Raw genomic sequence first — 17,914 nt, 5'->3', positions numbered from 1 at the left:
CAGTTGCCTACCTTAATCGATCTCCGGTAAATAAAGGAGACTAGAGTGACATAAGAGTGGCGCGTGACTTACATGCTGGACCCAAGATGATCCGGCCGACTTGAGCCATCTCGATAAGTGATATCAGGGGAGACTTCCCCCCAGCAAACCTGATTGTGCGGGAAGCTCGTGTTTTGCGATAGCGTCGTCAAGTTTGCAAGTGCCCCGCGCGAAGGAGAGGTTCGGGTTTTCTCCTTCCAAGGACGAACTCCACGTGGCGATGCTCTGGCACGTGCACGCGAGTTACGTGCGTGCCGCGTGGGCCAAGCTGGCCGCGTGGTCAGCCTCACATCCTTCAGCTGTTGCCAACTCCGACGCGTAGAAACGCTCCAGGGTCGCAGCACTCGCTGGCTACGAGGAGAGGTCGATGGTATGGGGCTGTTAGCTCCTTCATAGGTCGCCAATGCAACAAACGTGCTACGAATGACAGGACCATTCAGCAAGCGTTCAAGGTAAATATGGAACATAAATGTTGGAATAGAAAGGGCCGATCAATGCACCTCATTGCTGCTCCAGTTCACTTTTGTCGTGTTTTCAGTAGAAGCCATTCTGACAGCGTTGTCCAAAGCTGAGAAATCGAGAGAAAAGAAGAGGTGGAAAGAAAGAGTCTTTTAATAAAAGGCAGTGATTTTCTCCAGCGTTTCCCATCACCACGGGTGTGCGCAGACCTTTGCCCGCGACCGCTGGAGGGAGGTCTGCGACCTTGTCCCGGGCAGCGAGGTTGCCGGAAACTTCGCCCGTTACGAACTACGAAGCGCAGCGGCCGTGCGATCGGCTTCCGACGCAGTCTGCGGGCGCGCGCCGCCGTCCCTGGATGCATGCATACGCGTGCGCGCGCACATACAAACGGGTTCGACCAGTCAAGGGCGGTAGCGTAATGCCAGACCGCCGCTTGCACCCCCCCCCCCCCCCCCTCTCCCCTTCTTTACATCGGCCACACCGGCCTGCCTCTGGCCTCCCATGCCTGTAGTGGAGGGGGAAAAGGAGGGAAGCAAAATTTCCTGAAGAGCAGCTGCTCGCGGTCACTTTCGCGTATCACAGTGACGGCACGGTGCCTGCAGCTGCCTACAGCGGCGACGCGCGCTCACGAGGAGAATAGCGCAGCGTTGCGATTTTCACAGGAAGAGAATGACACCAACTCTAGCTTCCTATAAAAAAAAAAAGTGTTATAGTGTTGCCTCTCCCCGGCATCCGCATTCTTCAAGTGGAGGCGGTACCAGCAGTGTGCGCATTCGCAAAACAGATGTATGGAAGGGATGACAGCTGCCACCTAAACAGTGGCCGGCTTGGAGAGGAAGTAGGAACGAGCAGAACAGGCGGACAGTATGGGGGAGAGAGGTGAGGCAGAAGAATAGGGGAGAGGCTATTTGAAAAGTGACACCTTAGAATGCATTCCTCTTCTTCCCTTCCCCTGGACGCCATGATGTGGTCTCTCCCCTGGGCAACATAAGCCGCGTCCAGTATCCCTTCCCCAGAATACCCCACCACCCACACGCACGTGAGTGCTCGAAGACGAGCGGCCAGCACTTGGCGATTCGTGGCTACACCAAGCGGAGCGACTGGTTTCCTTGCAAATCTGAGGTGGGAGTCTCTTTTGGCGAGTCGTGCGGCACGTGTTTGGTGGATAGGGTTACCTCGGGAAGGCAATCTCATTGTCGGTGTTCGCTGTCTGGGTGGATTTCCTTTGACGCTCGCACTGCACATTTCCGTCAAGAGCGATTGCGTGTAAGTAAGGCGCTCGTGGCTATAAAACAAGAGCTGGGTTAACAGGGCTTATCGTTGCGTGGGAAGAATCATTGATCGGTTGTCGCCTTTGCCACCGCTTTGTTGGAGCAGCTTTTAACATTAGGTTCCTTTAAGGTATGGCATGATTTTTCTAACTTCAATTAAATGGTATGGCATGGTATGGTATGGTACGATATGGTATGGCACGTTATGGTCAAGTGTTTTAAGGGAATCCGCGAAGGTGGAGTAAATTTGTAATAAGAGAGTCAATTTTTCATTGGCATCCACTCAAGCGCAACCATAACTTCCACAGAAGCTTGGGTGGATGCGGCAATTTATGCTGCTATATATGGTATGATATGTGAGTCTTAACGTCGCGAAACTACATGGTTATGAGGAACGCCGTAGTGGGAAACTACCCAATTAACCTATGTGTGTTGTTTTTTTTAACATGCCCTGACATCGCACAGCACACGGGCGTGTCTGCATGCCGCCGCGTCCAGGATTTGATCCCGCTTCCTTGAGTGCAGCAGGCTAACGCCATAACCACTGAGCCACTGCGGCGGGTGGATCCTTAATTTAAGGCTTTGTGCTAAAATGAGAAATTAATAGAACCGTAAAAAGCAGCAAGGCACATACATGCAAAGTCATTACCTTTCTATTCGCAGGGGTGGTATTTTTCTGCTTTAAACTTTTGTTTGACGTAAATACATCTATTCGCGTCCGCCTCGTGCAAGAAATGCTTGACAAGCTGTTTCCTTGAGCGGAGATTTCTCCCTTCTCACTCGTACTTTAGCGTGAGGGGCGTCGCTGTCACTGTCCTGACGACTCTGTGCTTGCGCCGCAACTCGGCGTGTGCGTGACAGCACTCGAGGCCTACCAAGGTCGTCCATTGTCGGGCTCGGCGACTCTCTAGCCCATCTTCTGTCTCTCGAGCAGCGAATTCGTTGTGCCGTCGGTGATATAAACTCGGAAACGGAGTTTAAGAAAGAAGAGCCCATTGCATGTGCATGTTCAGCACCGCTTGCGAAAAAGAGACTTTGCCTTAAGGCATGCATATATTGAGAGGTTTTCGCGCAGTACCGCACTGTCAACGTTTGACTCTGGTGTGTTAATCGCCCTGCTTGAATAAGTAAACGCAGGAAAAAAATGCAAACGCACAGTTATCTAAAGGCCATTGCCTCATATGCATGTTCCGTCATCCTATTTTTTTTTTATTTTTGTGAAAACAAATTGTCTGAAAAAGGAGTTTGAAGTCGCTAATCTCTTTTGCGTGTTTTCCTTAAAGGAGTATAGTCACCTAATTCTGGTAGCATGTTTTCTTCTCTAAAATGGTGCGAAAGACCCTACTATGCATGACTCACCACGTGGTATTCGCCTACGACCGCTAAATATTTTGTAATCAAACTGTTCTGTCATGCTGTTTCAGTTTCAGCAGCAAAATTATGACTATGACGTCAACGTGTGCTATAAGTCACGTGAAGCGGGAAAAAACTGCAATATAATCGCTGCTTCTACAACCGTTGTCATTTTGTCTCTTGAGGCAGGCTGAGTTTAGCATTGTAGTGAATTAAAACGATGAAGTAGCGATTATATCGTTTTTTTTGTGTGTGTGTGCATCACGTGACCTATAAAAACACGCTGACGTCGAGCCATCGCTGTTTGTACTTCGGCTGTTGTTCTGCAGACAAGTGAAGTCACGCAGTAAATAAATGCATTCTTGTTGTTAATAAGTGCAATTGTAGGTCAAAGTCAGAACGTCATCCCTGCTAGAGTCGGAGGGTTACACTTTTAAGATAACGCTCCTTTTAGTGCAGTGAGTGCCTGCGAGATAAAGCAGCTACGGGAGCAGATAAAGGTTCTAAAGATAGCCCAGTGACGACATGGGCGACCTTTGAATGATCAGGTTGAACGAACGTAACAAAACAAACCATTTTTAAGATTCACGTTTTCCTCTCGTTTCCTTCTTTTTAGCTGCAACAGCTCGCCTCCCCCTCTGCCAGTCACATCAGATAAGGAGCGGATCTCTTTCCTGATGGACGCAAAAGGAAGCTGCTGCCAAGTGCTGCACAAGCTGGGCGACGTGGAAAGCAAGCGGGCGTAGTTTCTGCACGTGCTCCTCGGCTGGCGTGTAACGTGAGCGGGCTTCCTCGTTTTATTCCTAAGTAAACAGCGACTGTCACAGTCTCGAATAATATGACAAGCCTCGCAGAAAGCGAGGCCTTAATAGCGGGAAACAATTTAATACCGTATTTGCTCTCATATAACGAAAGTGCACAACCCCGACGTTAGTCATAAAAATTTAGAGACCATTTTTAGAGACAATCTTTTAAACGAAAAAGTGTTCATATTGTGAGTAAATACGCTATACGCGGCTCGCATAATTTTTTTTTGAGATAAGAATTTATTGGGAACATATTGATTACATAAATTCAGTATACAGGCGAGGGTCCCAAGGTCAAGCGACTGTCACGGGACCAGTAATAACAATGGAAATTTAAATAAGTAATATTTATATAATGAGAATGAAATAGATTAGCAGGGCGAAAAACAAACAGACAAGCAAAACAAGAATAACAACCCACGAAGACAAGTCCCCTTGTCGAAACGTTGGCTCAAGCAACCTGAGGTTTTCCCCTCCCTTGTTCATTTTGTGATCGCCAAGGACCATCTACCACACCCTCTCTCTACCATATAAATAATATTGTAATATTAGGCGAAACAGAACCAAAAATGGCGGTTGTGTTACAGGGCAAGGGAAAGAGTGCCCGCAGACAGCGTAGGCAAACGGCAATATAACTGTGGGCTTTCACGGTGAACCTAATGTTCGAGCAAGGAAAAAAAAAACGAAGGTTGCGGAAAGAAAACGGGTGCCTATAACATTACCAAAAATAAACAACCTTGCTCACGTTTCTCATGGTAAACTAGCCGGAAAAACGTCTAATTGACTGTCTTTGCGAGATGTACTCGCGGGGACATTAGCTCGCAGAGCTTTTTGTGCTTCCAGACTGAATGCGTGCTCGACGGTAAGTAAATGAAGCTCATGTCCTTGTCGCGAAGGGCGCGCTGCAGTATTGCAGAGGCGTGGGCTTATTTTCCTTCATATGACGTTTTGTCAAAGGTTTCACGAAGACGAATCAGATATGACCGTATATGTTTTTATGTCTACTCAAACGCTCAGTCTGAACGAAAAAAATACCATTGCAATTGGTGGTGATCTTCATTTTTTTGCGACTTCACCGGAGAAAAGAAATGTTAGCTCCAAGCCTGGTATTTTGGCTACATGTTTCAGGAACATGATGCATCTGACCAAGCTGTATTCTGTAGAGTTAACTGTCTGGTGCACGGGCCGCAAAATTAATGATATTAGACATTAATCGGCACAGCAAGCACGAACTCATGATAGTTGCAAACTAACCTACTAAGATTTAAAACGCTCCAAAAATTATGCGCTTTAAACGTAACCTTATTATCAGCAGTTTCATTTTCAGTAGTTGTCTGCGGCCGCATCGTGCTCTAAGTATCCTCATTATTTTCCTCGAGGTGATTTGATATCCGAAGAAACATGGAGCGAGCTCATTATTTACCACGCTTCTTAGTTTATAAATGTACCGCATGATTAGATGTCATTAGCTAGAATTATGGGTAGGCATTAGTAGGAATACGTTAATAATAAAACATCGAATCAAGCTATTCAGCGAAAAAAGAAAGGTCTCGACTGCTTAAAACTTTTAGTGCCTTATCAGGACGAATTGTGCCCTCAGTCAGTGGAACGTTGCGTCAGAACCAGTTTTCACTTTGATTTCTGTTGCAAGGTCAGTCAGTCTTGATAGCTCGATATACATGCAAAACAACATTTTTCTTTCTCCCTTGAGTCGCTCGTTTTGCAGAAAATAAAAACAGATCATCGTGCGTCGTTATCAGAGACCAAATGAAAAGAAACTATGCTTTAAGTGTTTTACCTTGACCGTGGCCTTCTGCAACTAAAAGACCAACTACCCGCTGGCCTGTCACACTTCTTACACATCATATCCCTGGATGCTCACAATCGCTTCGTGGGCAGCCAACTTCTCGGCACAGCGTGAGCAGGCCTCGCCACCTTGACCGCCAGACAACACAGTGCGGGGAACACAGTTCAGGAACGAACTTCTTGCTAAGCACCTGGCCTTACACTGACGCGTGCGTCTGCGCGTCGCTCCCGTGCTGTCACCTCGCGGTAGGTGTGCCGACCCCCGTATGCTTACGACGCCGACTCGTCCAACACTCTGTGCGACACCTGCGACGAGAAGGGTGACAAACTCGCACTCTGTTTCGTCCTCCAGCGGCCCCCACGACCATGGGCGTCCGGAGGGGGGGGCAAGGGGGGGCGGCTGCACCCCCCTGGAAAATCACTCACTCGAACCGTGAGTGATGGCCGCACGCCAGGGGCGGTGGTGCGCTCAGCCAAAAGGGTAAAAGCAGCCCCGCTTCGACGCTTGGTCACATCTGCGAAATGCCGCGTCCGGGCGCGCGTCGTTCCGCCGTTTTCAAACCACGCCACCGCCAGCTCTGCTGAAGGACGACCTGTTGCAGACATGCAGCGGCACCGGCGAGCATGTGTTTCGAGCCGTCTTGAGATGGGTGTCTGTTTCTTTGATCTCTAGAGAGATAGCGACACGGAGGCAGACAGTGCACAGGGCACAGGTGGTGGTGGTGGTAGTGGTTTATTTAAAAAATAAAAAATAAAAAGTGAAGCAAAAGAGTGTTGCCGGCCGCGGCAATTGCTATCTAATATCTTAAGCACCCGAGCTGCAGCCGGCGGAAACGAAAGGGAAAGGGAGAGGATAGTGAGGAGAAGTATAGAGGGGAGCGACAGCGAGAAAGGACAGGGGAGAGCTTTGTACACTATTTACAAAATACAAAAGTAATCAAGTTCGCGCCGCTCGCGCGCTAAGAGGGCACAGGTCGCTCGCTAGAATCAGGATACGTTCGTACGCCGGCCACCGATGAATTCTTGAGGGGGGAAGGACAAATCAGCCGTGTCCACCCCTGCTTTGTCGGGCTGCTCAGGGGCAAGCGGGCGACGAGTTGGCGCCGCCGCCGCTCGCTGTCTCCTCCGATCCACGGGAGAGCTCAGTGCGGTAGAAGCGCCGCTTTCAGAACCTTCGGCAAAGGGGATTAGCTGCTTTTGTTCACGGCGACGCAGTCTCCAGAGGCGCCCCCACACCAGCGTTCCTTGCGTCTTCTCCGAAAACCAGCGCCTTTGGTCAACGCAGCCCGATGGCGCCTGCCTGGCTCGCCTGTCACCTCTGGCTGGGCCTCAAATCACAACAGCGCCCATGTACTGTGCGTGTCAGTGCATGGTAAAGAGACCCAGGTGGTCGACATTATCCGAAACTCTGTACTACTCCGTCCCTTATAGCCTGAGTCGTTTTGGGGCTCTGAACCCCATAAAAGCACAAAAACAAATTTTCCGACCGAATTAGTTGCGGGTGTCCCTTCCCCTCGGAAGTCGCGCGGCGTTCCTTACACCCCAAAAGTGCGCATTCGTGGATATTGTGGCAAGTAAGCCCTTGCACATGTGCGCGCCTCTGTGTTTGTGCTTCGGTGTTTTTAGTGGCGGGTTGTCAACGAAGGTGAGAACAACCAAGACAGCGGACGAGAAAACGACGAGCGGCGAGCAGTGTGTGTGCGGTTGCTCGACTGTGCGGATGCGCGAGCAAGATGGAGCGAGGTGTATGAAGCTGCGAGCGTGCATTTATCTTGTAAATAAGTTTTCGTTGTATATAGAGTGAAGTTCGCGGTGCCGTGTTTTGTTTGCTGCATCCGGTCGCTTTATGGGAATGCCCATTAAGTCCCTTTTCTTGGGCCCTCCGCACAACCACACAGGAAGGGGTCAGTCAACCCGGCGGGAGTGGCGGGGGATTACAGGAGACGTCAAACTCCCCTCATGGACGGAGTCGTTAGGCGGCATCCTGTGTGCACGTGTGTACGGCGAGGCTGACCCGCGTCACAGTGCGTGGCTCTTTGTACCATGTCTGCAGCGGCATGCTTTGACATATTGTCACGCTAGCTGCAGGCATGAGTAGCGACGACGAGAAACAGATGAGTTGAAATGGCGTTCCTCGAACTTGGCGGCAACAGGACGTTGGGAAAGCGAGTGTTCGCGAAGCTCGCAGCGGGAAAGCATAATTATCCGAAATCGTGATGGTGGAAAGTGTGCATATGTGTACAGTGTCGCGATGAGTTACCTTCTTTCCCCAATCATTCATTGGTTGTGTTATTCTTTCCCCAATTGCTGATTGGTGGTATTTTCCTTTCCCCAATAAGTTATTGGGTGGATGTTTGTATAGTACTTGATTGGTTATTCTCCCACCGAGGGCGGGGACATGGGATTTAAAACCCGCTGCTTCGGCAGGACCGAGGGCTGGTTTCGTCACCTAGAACTGCGAGCCAGTCAAGTGTAAATATGTTTTCTCCTTGCTTGTATCCTCCTTTGTGCTTTTAATTGTTATAAAAAGTTAACCTCTCCTAAAGTGTCCTCTTGCAATGTGATTGAGCAATTCGAATCTTCAAGACGTCAAGAATCCTTACAACCATCATCTTTAACCCAATTTCCCTCTACGAGATCAAGAGAGAATCCAACTTATAGTCATCTTTTGTTTTCAACGTACTCGTTCAACCATTTTTCCAATCAATATATATGATGACTGTGCACTGAGAGCGTGTAATGAAGCACAGAAATGAATTTATCACCCGTGTAACTACGCAATTCGCCCAGAAAAATCCGAGGCGCCTACAGTTGCTGTTCAAGGAAGACTGACTGAGTGACTGTAGTTGCGTGTTTGTGAACATATTGCGCTGTGTGCTGGTCATCAATTCGGGTGAGTCGAGAACCCGTATGCAGTAAGACTGAGCACTTCGAGTATTGATAGTATCTTTTTGCATTTTTATTAATTTTAATTGTTTCTCTGTTGATAAACTCCAATGTATCTCTACAATCCGCGCTTTAATTTGCTGCTTGTAATTTTCTTTCATGTGTGTATTTTACTTATTTTTTATTTATATATAAATAAATAAATTTACTCCGCAAATAGTGCCTTTTCGCTACGAATATACCCCCCCCCCCCCTCCGGCGCCAACAACCAATGGGCCCCCCCCTGAAAAAAATTCTGCGGACGCCCTTGCCCACGACGGGCTCTTCGCTTCTTCACGACCCCCCCCCCCTCCCTCTCTCCAATTCACCTAGGGTCTGGTAAGTGCAAATGAAGCCACGCTCTGATTCTGTGTAGTCTGACAGGTACTTTTTACTCAAGGCGTGGCGAAGCCCAGGTAACTAGTAAGCCCATCAGGAGCTGATAATGAGTATCATTCACTTCCGTGCTAATCGAGCGTTGTTGTGTGCCGCTCTCAGGCAGCACACACTAACTGCTTGCTCGGCGAGTTTCCACGGACGCACCTTCGCGATACGGATCGGTCCCCATTCCTACCACAAGAAAAAAATTTTGAGCTCTAGAATTTTGATACGTCGGTTGTTTGATCTAGTCAAACATTAAAAAGCTGATTCCGTTTACTGTTGCGATTGCCCAGCGGAGTAATGCAAGACGCCACTGATCGCGGCCCAGTGTTAGCAACTGCTGTTTTTTTAACTTGTATCTTACTATAGCTATATTAATAAACCAATGGCTTCTGCCGTTGTGCGTATGCTTATGTGCCTATACACTACTAGTGGTCGCAGTCAAGAGTTTGCAGGTCGCACGCGTCACCGCTACCAAGTCAACAAAAGAGGGGTACGGTTTTAACGTATTTAAACCGAGTAGACGTGCGATTCATTCTTCGCTTTTTGCGAGAAATGCAACCGCCTTTCTTGCGCTTGATCTTCACACCCTCTCTCCACTCGGCGGCAGCTGGCGCGATTACAGCTGGCGTAACGCTCCGCCGAGCCAACCCGAACATACACGAGTCGAAACACGCACTGCCTGATGACAGCGGAGACAACACCTTTGAGGGACAGGATTCTTGACAAAGTCAAAAGCCCTGCCCTTTCACTTATAACGAGTGGGTCTTGGCTGTGCTCCTTCTGTGAGAGGCAGGATCATACAACAGCTGGTTGTCCTTCAGACGTTCCTGAACTTCTCTTAAATGGCTCTTGAGTGGATGTCCTCATTCAAACACTCCCGAGGTCGTGTGGGTGCCTCGAAATCACGTGGAGAAGTGTTTCTTCCCTTTCATTAGGTTACAGTAAGTGATTTTACTACTGCAGTTATACGCCTCCGCTTTCTCAGGGTTGCGGGCACAGCGCTACGTCGCTCGACTAAGAAGCTCGAAACTATCAGTCGACCGAGAAAGCCGCGGCCTGTTTTTTTTTACGCGCACCTTCTTACGCCACGAAGCGTACACCGAGCCCCTCCTATTCTTTATTTTTTCCCCCGCTTCCTCTAGTCCGTGTGTGTGGGCAACTCATTGCGGTGGGCCCCGTCGGCCCCGTTCCCCGCGCGACCTTGAGGCGGAGACCATTAGCCGCTCTGTCTGCCCATTGTGACACCGAAAGAGGGGACGGCGGGAAGGGCCACTTAAGTCGGCCCCGGCTCAAGAATAAGACAAACAAGTGAAATTAGCGGCAAGCAAGAAGAGGCGGAGGTGTTGCGACGAAAGGAAGAATGAAGAGGACACATCCAAGAATTCGCTCTTTTTCCCCCTTGCAGCGGTTAGGCTGCCGACACGGCGCAACTTTATCTCCCTCTTTCTCTCACTGTCTTTTCCTCATCTAGTACCTGTATTCCCGTGAGACGTTGTTTTAACCGGTCTGCTGGCTTCACGGGGCGTGCACGTGACTTTGCTGAGTTGAGCTCCCAACCTGCATTGTTCCTCTTCGCTTCTCGCCCAGAAAGGGGGAAAAAAACAATAGAGACCAAGTTCACACGAGTGGCCTGTGTGTTCCTATGGCGAAGGAAAGCGCGCAGTTCTTGCGGTCGGAGTTGGGCTGTTAACTGGGAGACTTGCATAACCCAAACGTGTGCTGGCATTTCCGCCGCCTTCCTAAAGAGCTGGCGTCTCGACAGGTCGTACGACCTCCTCGGTTAGATTTTCTCAGGTGGATGCGCAGATACGGCACTGTTCTCAAGTATGTGTGTGTGTGAGGGGGGGGGGGGGGAGAGAGAGGGGGGAGCGTCATCTGCTACATGTTTCCTCGCGCGCCGTTAATTTGCCAGATCGCTAACTTTAGGAAGGCCAGTGAACGAGCCAGCAAAGATACGTGGCCTTTTTTCCTCTGACGCTTGTTTCGCTTGAGGCAATCGAGTAACGCAAAACGTAATTATTCGTCTCGCGTTATCCCTTTTCTGGAGCTGAAGGCCGCTTATATTCCTATTCTGCATGCTCTTTGCGTGTTAACGTGATCCTACGGCTCGTGCCGGTGTTTTCCTCGTGCTGCTTTTTCCTAGTAGGACTGTAATATTTGCAGCTTACCAATTTTTACTCTCTCGACTCAGTCTCACAACATTGGACCAGGTGTCACGTTTACCATGCGAGGAAACGTGAGGCGCAAAAAATGGTGAAATTTTCGTCCGAGCGATTTGTCGGTCTGCTTGCTGTTTTCCGGCAGTTGGGTAAAAAGAGTTGCTTACAACGACACGCATTGCTGCTTCTTTTATGCTTTGCTGCATTGCTGCTGCTTCTTTGGCTCAGCTTTTTAGTAAACATATATGCTCACAACATATCTATTTATTCTTCTGATTGACTCCTCTACCGGTCGCCGTTATGTTGGGCTGCTATTGTGCGTGCGCGGAACATCACCTTATGACAAGAGTGACTTGATATTTTGAATGCCAATGGGTTTTATTGTTTTGTAAATTATTGACGTCTACGTTCATCCGCGTTAACTTTCCTTCCCGAATTTTGTTTTCACCGGCATTAAGAAATTTTACAGGAGCTCTTTTGAAGGCATTTGAGACATTTTTTGGGCTCAGTAGTTACCTGCACTGCACGTATGGCGCAGCACATAGTGACAAGAGGGCAGACATGGAGCTATAGAAGAAACCCTCTGTTGCTGTGAACTCGTCCATGTGACAGATAACTCGCCGCGGTGTGTACGAAAGATTTATCAGAAACAAAAGGCGCTGTATAAAAATGAACGCAACGAAACAAGCGGCAGTTGTAATGTGGTGTACGGGAAGCAACGAACACCTAAAACTCCGGAATATGCTTAAAACTTCCGCAGTTATCGAAATTGCAGTGTTACCGGTATCACAGTCCCCTTTGTTGAGAAATTCAGTGGTACTTCCGCTGCACAGCGCTCTTTCTTCTAACTCTTGCGGTACAAAACGCAGGGCCCTGAGGGCTTCGGAATAATTTCAACCACCTTGGGATTTTTAATGTGCGATGTCAGTTGCCCAGGTGGTCGAGATCATTCCGAAACCCTCCACTACGATATCACCTCTGTCTCTCATTCTTTCACTCCCTCCAACGTTTTACTCGCAGCGTGGTTGGGGTGTCGACCGGGAAGTAAGACAGTTACTGCGCCTTTCACCTCTTCAAAAACAAGATTTTTTCTTTAACTATCGTCGATGGTCTGACGCAACAGTGACCGGCCGTAGAGAAGCCGTTAATTTCGAAATGTGTAACGTATTTTCCGTACTATAGTCCGCGGTCTGTACATGCGGACTATAGATGATATGATTTTTAAAGATTGTTCGTCTTATCCGAAGAATGCTAGCATGGCTGTCACACAGCCAAATCAGCTCCGACTTGCGATAAGCTTCGATATGCAAACAAATGCTGCTGGCGGTGCCTAAAGTGACTGTTTTTCGGTGCTTGGATTGTGAGGCATTCGAAGGCAGTGTAGTGGAGGGTGCGCAAGCATTAAAGTCAATCCGAGCAGCGGAAAAAGAATTGGACGTCGATGAAAAAAAGTGCTCGGATGTGGGCTGCTTCCGTGAAACATCCCAAGAAAATCAGGGCTGCTTCTATGAAACATCAGCGGAGAATTTCAAAAACTTATCTTCAGCTGAAATTCGTCCCGACTCCCCGCGGACTATACCCCGGGTGAGGACTGTCTATGTCAGGCCAATATTTGCGCCTGCCGACAAACACCGGGTGCACACTATAGTCCGGAGAATACCGCAAATATACACTGAATTGCATGCCGATACATGCAAGCCAAATGAAATATACAGCAAAAGAGATACCCCTACTACGATTGGAATTTTCGCCCGAACGTAAATGATGCCTGCTATGCTGTCTCATCAGCCACCTAAAAATAAACTAAAAATAAGAGCAGTTAAAGAGTTCAGGTACGTTGTCCGAGTGAAATTAACCGTATACTTCAGAGCAGGTTACAGTTTCGGGAAAGACAACAACCCTCTGCTTCATCCACAACGCCCGCATTGAAAGCTATTTCATTCTGTGAGGCCACAAATGCGGTCATGATAGAAAGATAGGGGAGAAAAAAGGCGAGAAAGAAAGACGCGCTGGTTGAATTCATCGTAAGGTGCCGACAACGTGACAAGTCCCTGCAGGCAAGCCCGCCTTTTCCCACGGTGAATTCGTATTCGTGCGGCGCATGACCGATAGCGCTGGCCACATTTTATTATTCTTCTTTCCTTTTAGAGGACACGGGCGTCGCATGTGCTGTTCTCGTTCAGCGCCGCGGCCTACGCGGTAGGCAAAATGCGTGCGCGGCGCAGTAAACGTCATCGCGCTCATGTCATAAAAGACACAAGTGGTACTCTGTGAACGTAATACTACTCAGTTGACTGCCGAGAGCAGATCTTACCGCTGCTCGCCTACGGGCAGAAACGTGGAGGCCAACGAAACGGGTTCGACTTAAGTTGAGGGCAACGCAGCGTGCTATGGAAAGGAAAATGATAGGTGTAACGTTAAGAGACAGAAAGAAGGCAGAGTGGGTCAGAGAACAAACGCGGTGTAATGACATCCTAGTCGAAATCAAGGAAAGAAATGGGGCGGGGCATATAACGCGGAGGCAATATAAACGATTGTCGTTAAGGGTAACGGAGTGGGTGCCAAGAGAAAGCAAGCGTAGCAGGGGGCGGCAGAAAGTTAGGCGGGCGGATGAGATTAGGAAGTTTTGCGGGGATATGGTGGCCTCAGCTGGAACAGAACTGGATTGATTGGAGAGGTACGGGAGAGGCCTTTGTAATGCGGTGGATGTAATCAGTCTATTGCTGCTGCTCATGATGATGAAGTTCATATGGTGCTATGAGAGACAACGTAGTGGAGGGCTCCGGATTAATTGAAACGTGCATTGACATCGCACAGTACTCAGGCGCATTTGCATTTTGCCACCATCTAAATGCAGCCGCGTATTCCGTTTCTTTACGTACACCGCCATAGACTCGCAGCATGCCTGCGTTCTCGCGTTCTGTCTCTGTTGAAATGCGGCCGCTGCGACCAGCAACCAACCTTTTGACCATCTTTAGTGTATATCCCTCTCTGCTTCCATTTCTTTTTTTTTTGCTAACCCACGTATGCTTCCTCTTCGCTCCTTTTACCGCAATTCAGAAACACAATGTCGGACGATGTCAACGAGATTGTTTATTATTTTATTCATGTGACAATACTGAAGGACCAACCAGGAAGGGTTTCGTGTCATTTACGCAAAAGAAAAAATACAACGCAAGAAGTAAACCTAAAGGAAACAAAGTGGTTCAGAGAGAGTTATTCATTAGCAGAAATCTCCACGGTTGCAATGCAAAAATCCGGCTTACAGAACGAAGCATTTAATTCGTAAACAAAGCTATCCTCAATGCAAACAGAAAACAGTGCTCGGAGGAACAACAAATGCAAAATATTGTGCTGAAACTCTTTTGCAGTACCATATTTGACATTTGCCGTATTTGTAGTGTACTATCTGCTTAGCTAACTTACGCTTCAATTTCAGCACTTGGTGTGAGGCGCGAAGTGCCCTGACTCACTCCCTGTCAACGGCCACGGGATTTTCCGGTCTTCTTTGGCGCAAAGGGCACGACGCAGCCCACCTCAATGCGGATGCTATCTCTGGCATTCTCGGTCTAATGCGAGAGCACAGATAGCGACTGACGGTGTGTGTCTCTGTGCTTGGCCGATGATAGCGTCCGCTCCCAGACAATACACGACGGCTAACACCTGGCCTGCCTGGCTCGCGTAGAATATGCGCATTGTAAAGACGAAGTGCGCCGAATTAAGCAAAAATGAATATTGCGACGAAGACGATTAAATTAAAGCATCCGAACGTTTTTGTATTCTTCTTTGTCCTTCACTGTGGCGCAGTCGACAGGATCAAGCGGGACAAGTGAGGGTCTCTTGAAACGCCGTCTTTAATCAGCTTCGATGTGCCTCCACTTTGCTTAAGGGGCGCCTTTCGTCGTTACACTATATGAAATATATACCTTGCCATCAGGCGAGGAGGATGACGAAAAGCCCCTCTGGGCTGTTGCAAACCGGTTCCGCTGCCGCTTCCATCGCGCTAGTGCGGGGTGCACAAACAGCCCAGAAAGCAATATGGCGACACCCAAGGAGCTCTTATTGGAAAGATCTATAGCCCAAGCTTGGAACTAGATATTAGATAATAAGGGCTACATTAAGTCTGAACCACTTTCCGTGGAATCAACTTTCTAGCCGTTGCGTCAGTAATTCGTCTGCGCTCTTAATTTTCGCGTATGGAAGAAATATGTTCGCTGACGTAACAGGAACACGACTGCCCAGCTTATGTAAACCAATAGCGGAATTTTATTCTTTTTTTCGCTTTCGTAGCATTCTTAGTTTCTTATGATTTTGGTATAACCGGTTAGCTGGTCATGTACCACGCTGTAGTTGAATAAAAAACCAGAGCATTATAAGCTGAAAATGAAACCACCACCGAAGCTAATCTGGTATGACGATTTTTTTTTCAGTGTCACGTCTTTAAAACTTCGTTTATATGACTGAGGACCAATTTAACCTCATCAGATCAAGTGCTCAGCGTTGAAACTTGAATCCCAGTTCGATGTTTATCCAGCACACCGCAGTCTGCTGGAACGCACCGCGCGAACCATATCGGAAAATGCTGTGAGAATGAGGCCTGTCGTCTCTGGCTGTTTGGTAATACTCAATAAGAATAACAAGGAAAGCAAAGCACAGATGTTCCATGCCTCACGGCTGTGTGGATATCTGAATTTGCCATTATCGCATAAAAAAGCGCGAGATGTGTATTTATACAGCGGGCGGCTGTGCACTGTTAACAAAGCTTCTCCCGATACGCTTGGCTCGTCGGCATGCTGTCCTACATTTTCGGATTCCTTTGATATGGATATCGCTCTCAGCACATCGTAAAATGTCGCGTACCTCACGTTGCATATCTTTACACTTCACCTAGAGACCTGCCCTTTCTCTGCCATAGATGCCTTGTAGGAAGACTCACAAGCGCACAGAAGAGGTGTTCACGAGCATAGTGTTCCGACGTAATGTGTGCTCTGTCGCGGTATTTTCTGCACCGAGGGTAAATACTTGAAAGCGTGTTTGTGACACAGGGCTCATTTTGTCTTTTGTCTGAAGTCAAGCACAACACAGAAAGTTCTATTTTCCCTTTCCCGCGGCAGGAGGTGACAGCGGCATATGTAACACTGGTGACCATATGAGAGCAGTTATATGGGTCAACATGACCACAGTGGAAAAAAATACAGCACTAACAGAACCACAGTCGGCGAAAGAACTTTTAGTGCAAGATTATCGCGCGTTCACCATAAATTTCGCGCATGTCTCTCACACAGCTGTCCATGCAGCGCAGCGCCTAGCATTTCTTAAGGCGAACAGGTAACCCTTGAGATCCTCTCAGAACTAGTCTTGCGTAACATCCTTCCTCGATGACGGCATTCACTGCAGCGCCACGTTGATGTTGTTTATGTTGGAGTCCACTGCTTAACCTCCAGCCGAGTATCCATCATCTGTTTCGTTCGTTCATTTTTTGTTCTAATCTTCGCGATAACACCGTCACATCTTGAGGCTGTACTCACTTGTATACGTCGTTGACGCAACGCGAAAACATATGACATTTTCGCCTTCTGGAGGATGCGCAGGTTTTATGTTGCGAGTCGAAAAAAACCGAGAATGACAAATGCGCAACAGGAGAAGGAGGAAGAGCTTAGGTTTCACCGTAATCCGATCGAAAAGCCACTCGCAGACTTCAGTCTTTGCGATTCCCAACGCACGTGATGCGAGCAATGAACGCCGCGTAGGCACACCCGGTGCGGGAGGCGAAGTTTCATGCGTGTAAAGGTTGGAAACCAAATGCCGCTAGAAAATAGGCAACACACTTTCGAACGCTTACTCACCCTACTGTCGAACCTTTTTGCCAAGTCATGACGATGTTGAAGAACATTCCGCTCCAAAGAGCGCTCGCGAGCTACTCTGACAAACGTTTGACTGCTCTGATACGCTGCATAAGCACAGGTCAATCAATAACATGACACCCAGAGGGCAGCACTATGCAGAAACCGCTTTTATCACTCGCCAGCCACATCGGGGAGTTCTCGATAACGTCAAAGATCCGCCACCACCATTAGTCAGCCTGTTTAACTACTGAATATATGGTTTCGTCACCTCTACGGCTATTGCCACTACTGCAAAAGAAAAAAGAGGAAAGGTAGGGTATATTATGAGTAATCTGGTTACGGGAATTTTTAACTACATTTTGTTGCGTACACTCTTCGTATATAACGAATACATTGTTAAAAATAGTTTCATGGCGATGCAGTCTGACTGATATCTAAACAAACATGCTCATGTTTGAATGTCACTACGGGGCTGAAGTTTGTTTAGGTGTTCGTTGTATTTTAGCCGCATTACAAGTCTTTCATGTAAAAGTGACATTACGTGAACATTTCGAACTGTTGGGCTATCGAGCAGCATCTGTAGAGTAACGTGCAGCAGCAGAAACGAAACTGATAAACAGTATGTGCCTGCTGATATACAAAAAAAAAAAACAAGATATGTGACAATATGCGCACTTCGATATAAGGAAGCGCAGCCTTAACTGTAGCAAAATCAAGTGATAAAACAAGCGATAAGAGCGAAAAGATCTCCCCATCGGTCTCTACAAGTTTACATAATGGAGGACTTTTTGAGAAGTAAAATGTACTTACTGAATTTCTTTCAGGGCACTTTGTAGTAACCACCGTTTTAAGCTTTACTTTAGCGA

General features: G+C 48.0%; 2 protein-coding genes across 6 annotated transcripts in view; one reads left to right on the top strand and one right to left on the bottom strand.

Moving 5' to 3' along the window:
* Nucleotides 1–17,914, top strand: part of LOC149340516 (carnitine O-palmitoyltransferase 1, liver isoform-like) — a 139,474-nt gene that overhangs the window by 52,685 nt on the left and 68,875 nt on the right. For 2 of the 4 annotated variants that reach the window (XM_089549317.1, XM_089549315.1), the window contains exon 2: nucleotides 3,739–3,900. The gene's annotated coding sequence lies outside the window, so the exon portion shown is untranslated. Of the gene's footprint in view, nucleotides 1–3,738; nucleotides 3,901–17,232; nucleotides 17,360–17,914 lie in introns of those variants that run through there. The other 2 variants (XM_089549316.1, XM_089549319.1) reach the window with 2 other exon arrangements.
* The window catches only part of LOC149340517 (uncharacterized), an 84,386-nt gene that overhangs the window by 65,959 nt on the left and 513 nt on the right, over nucleotides 1–17,914 (bottom strand). Inside the window, exon 1 of one of the 2 annotated variants that reach the window (XM_089549326.1) lies at nucleotides 17,049–17,192. The exons of the other annotated variant lie outside the window; for it this stretch is intronic. Coding sequence (XP_089405452.1) covers nucleotides 17,049–17,095 — 47 coding nt within the window. The 5' untranslated portion in view covers nucleotides 17,096–17,192. Of the gene's footprint in view, nucleotides 1–17,048; nucleotides 17,193–17,914 lie in introns of those variants that run through there. 2 annotated transcript variants of the gene reach the window in all.

This window comes from Amblyomma mixtum, chromosome 6, assembly GCF_055824585.1.
Source record: "Amblyomma mixtum isolate Tamu chromosome 6, ASM5582458v1, whole genome shotgun sequence".
NCBI lineage: Eukaryota > Metazoa > Arthropoda > Arachnida > Ixodida > Ixodidae > Amblyomma > Amblyomma mixtum.
This window is presented reverse-complemented; position numbering and strand designations above follow the sequence as displayed.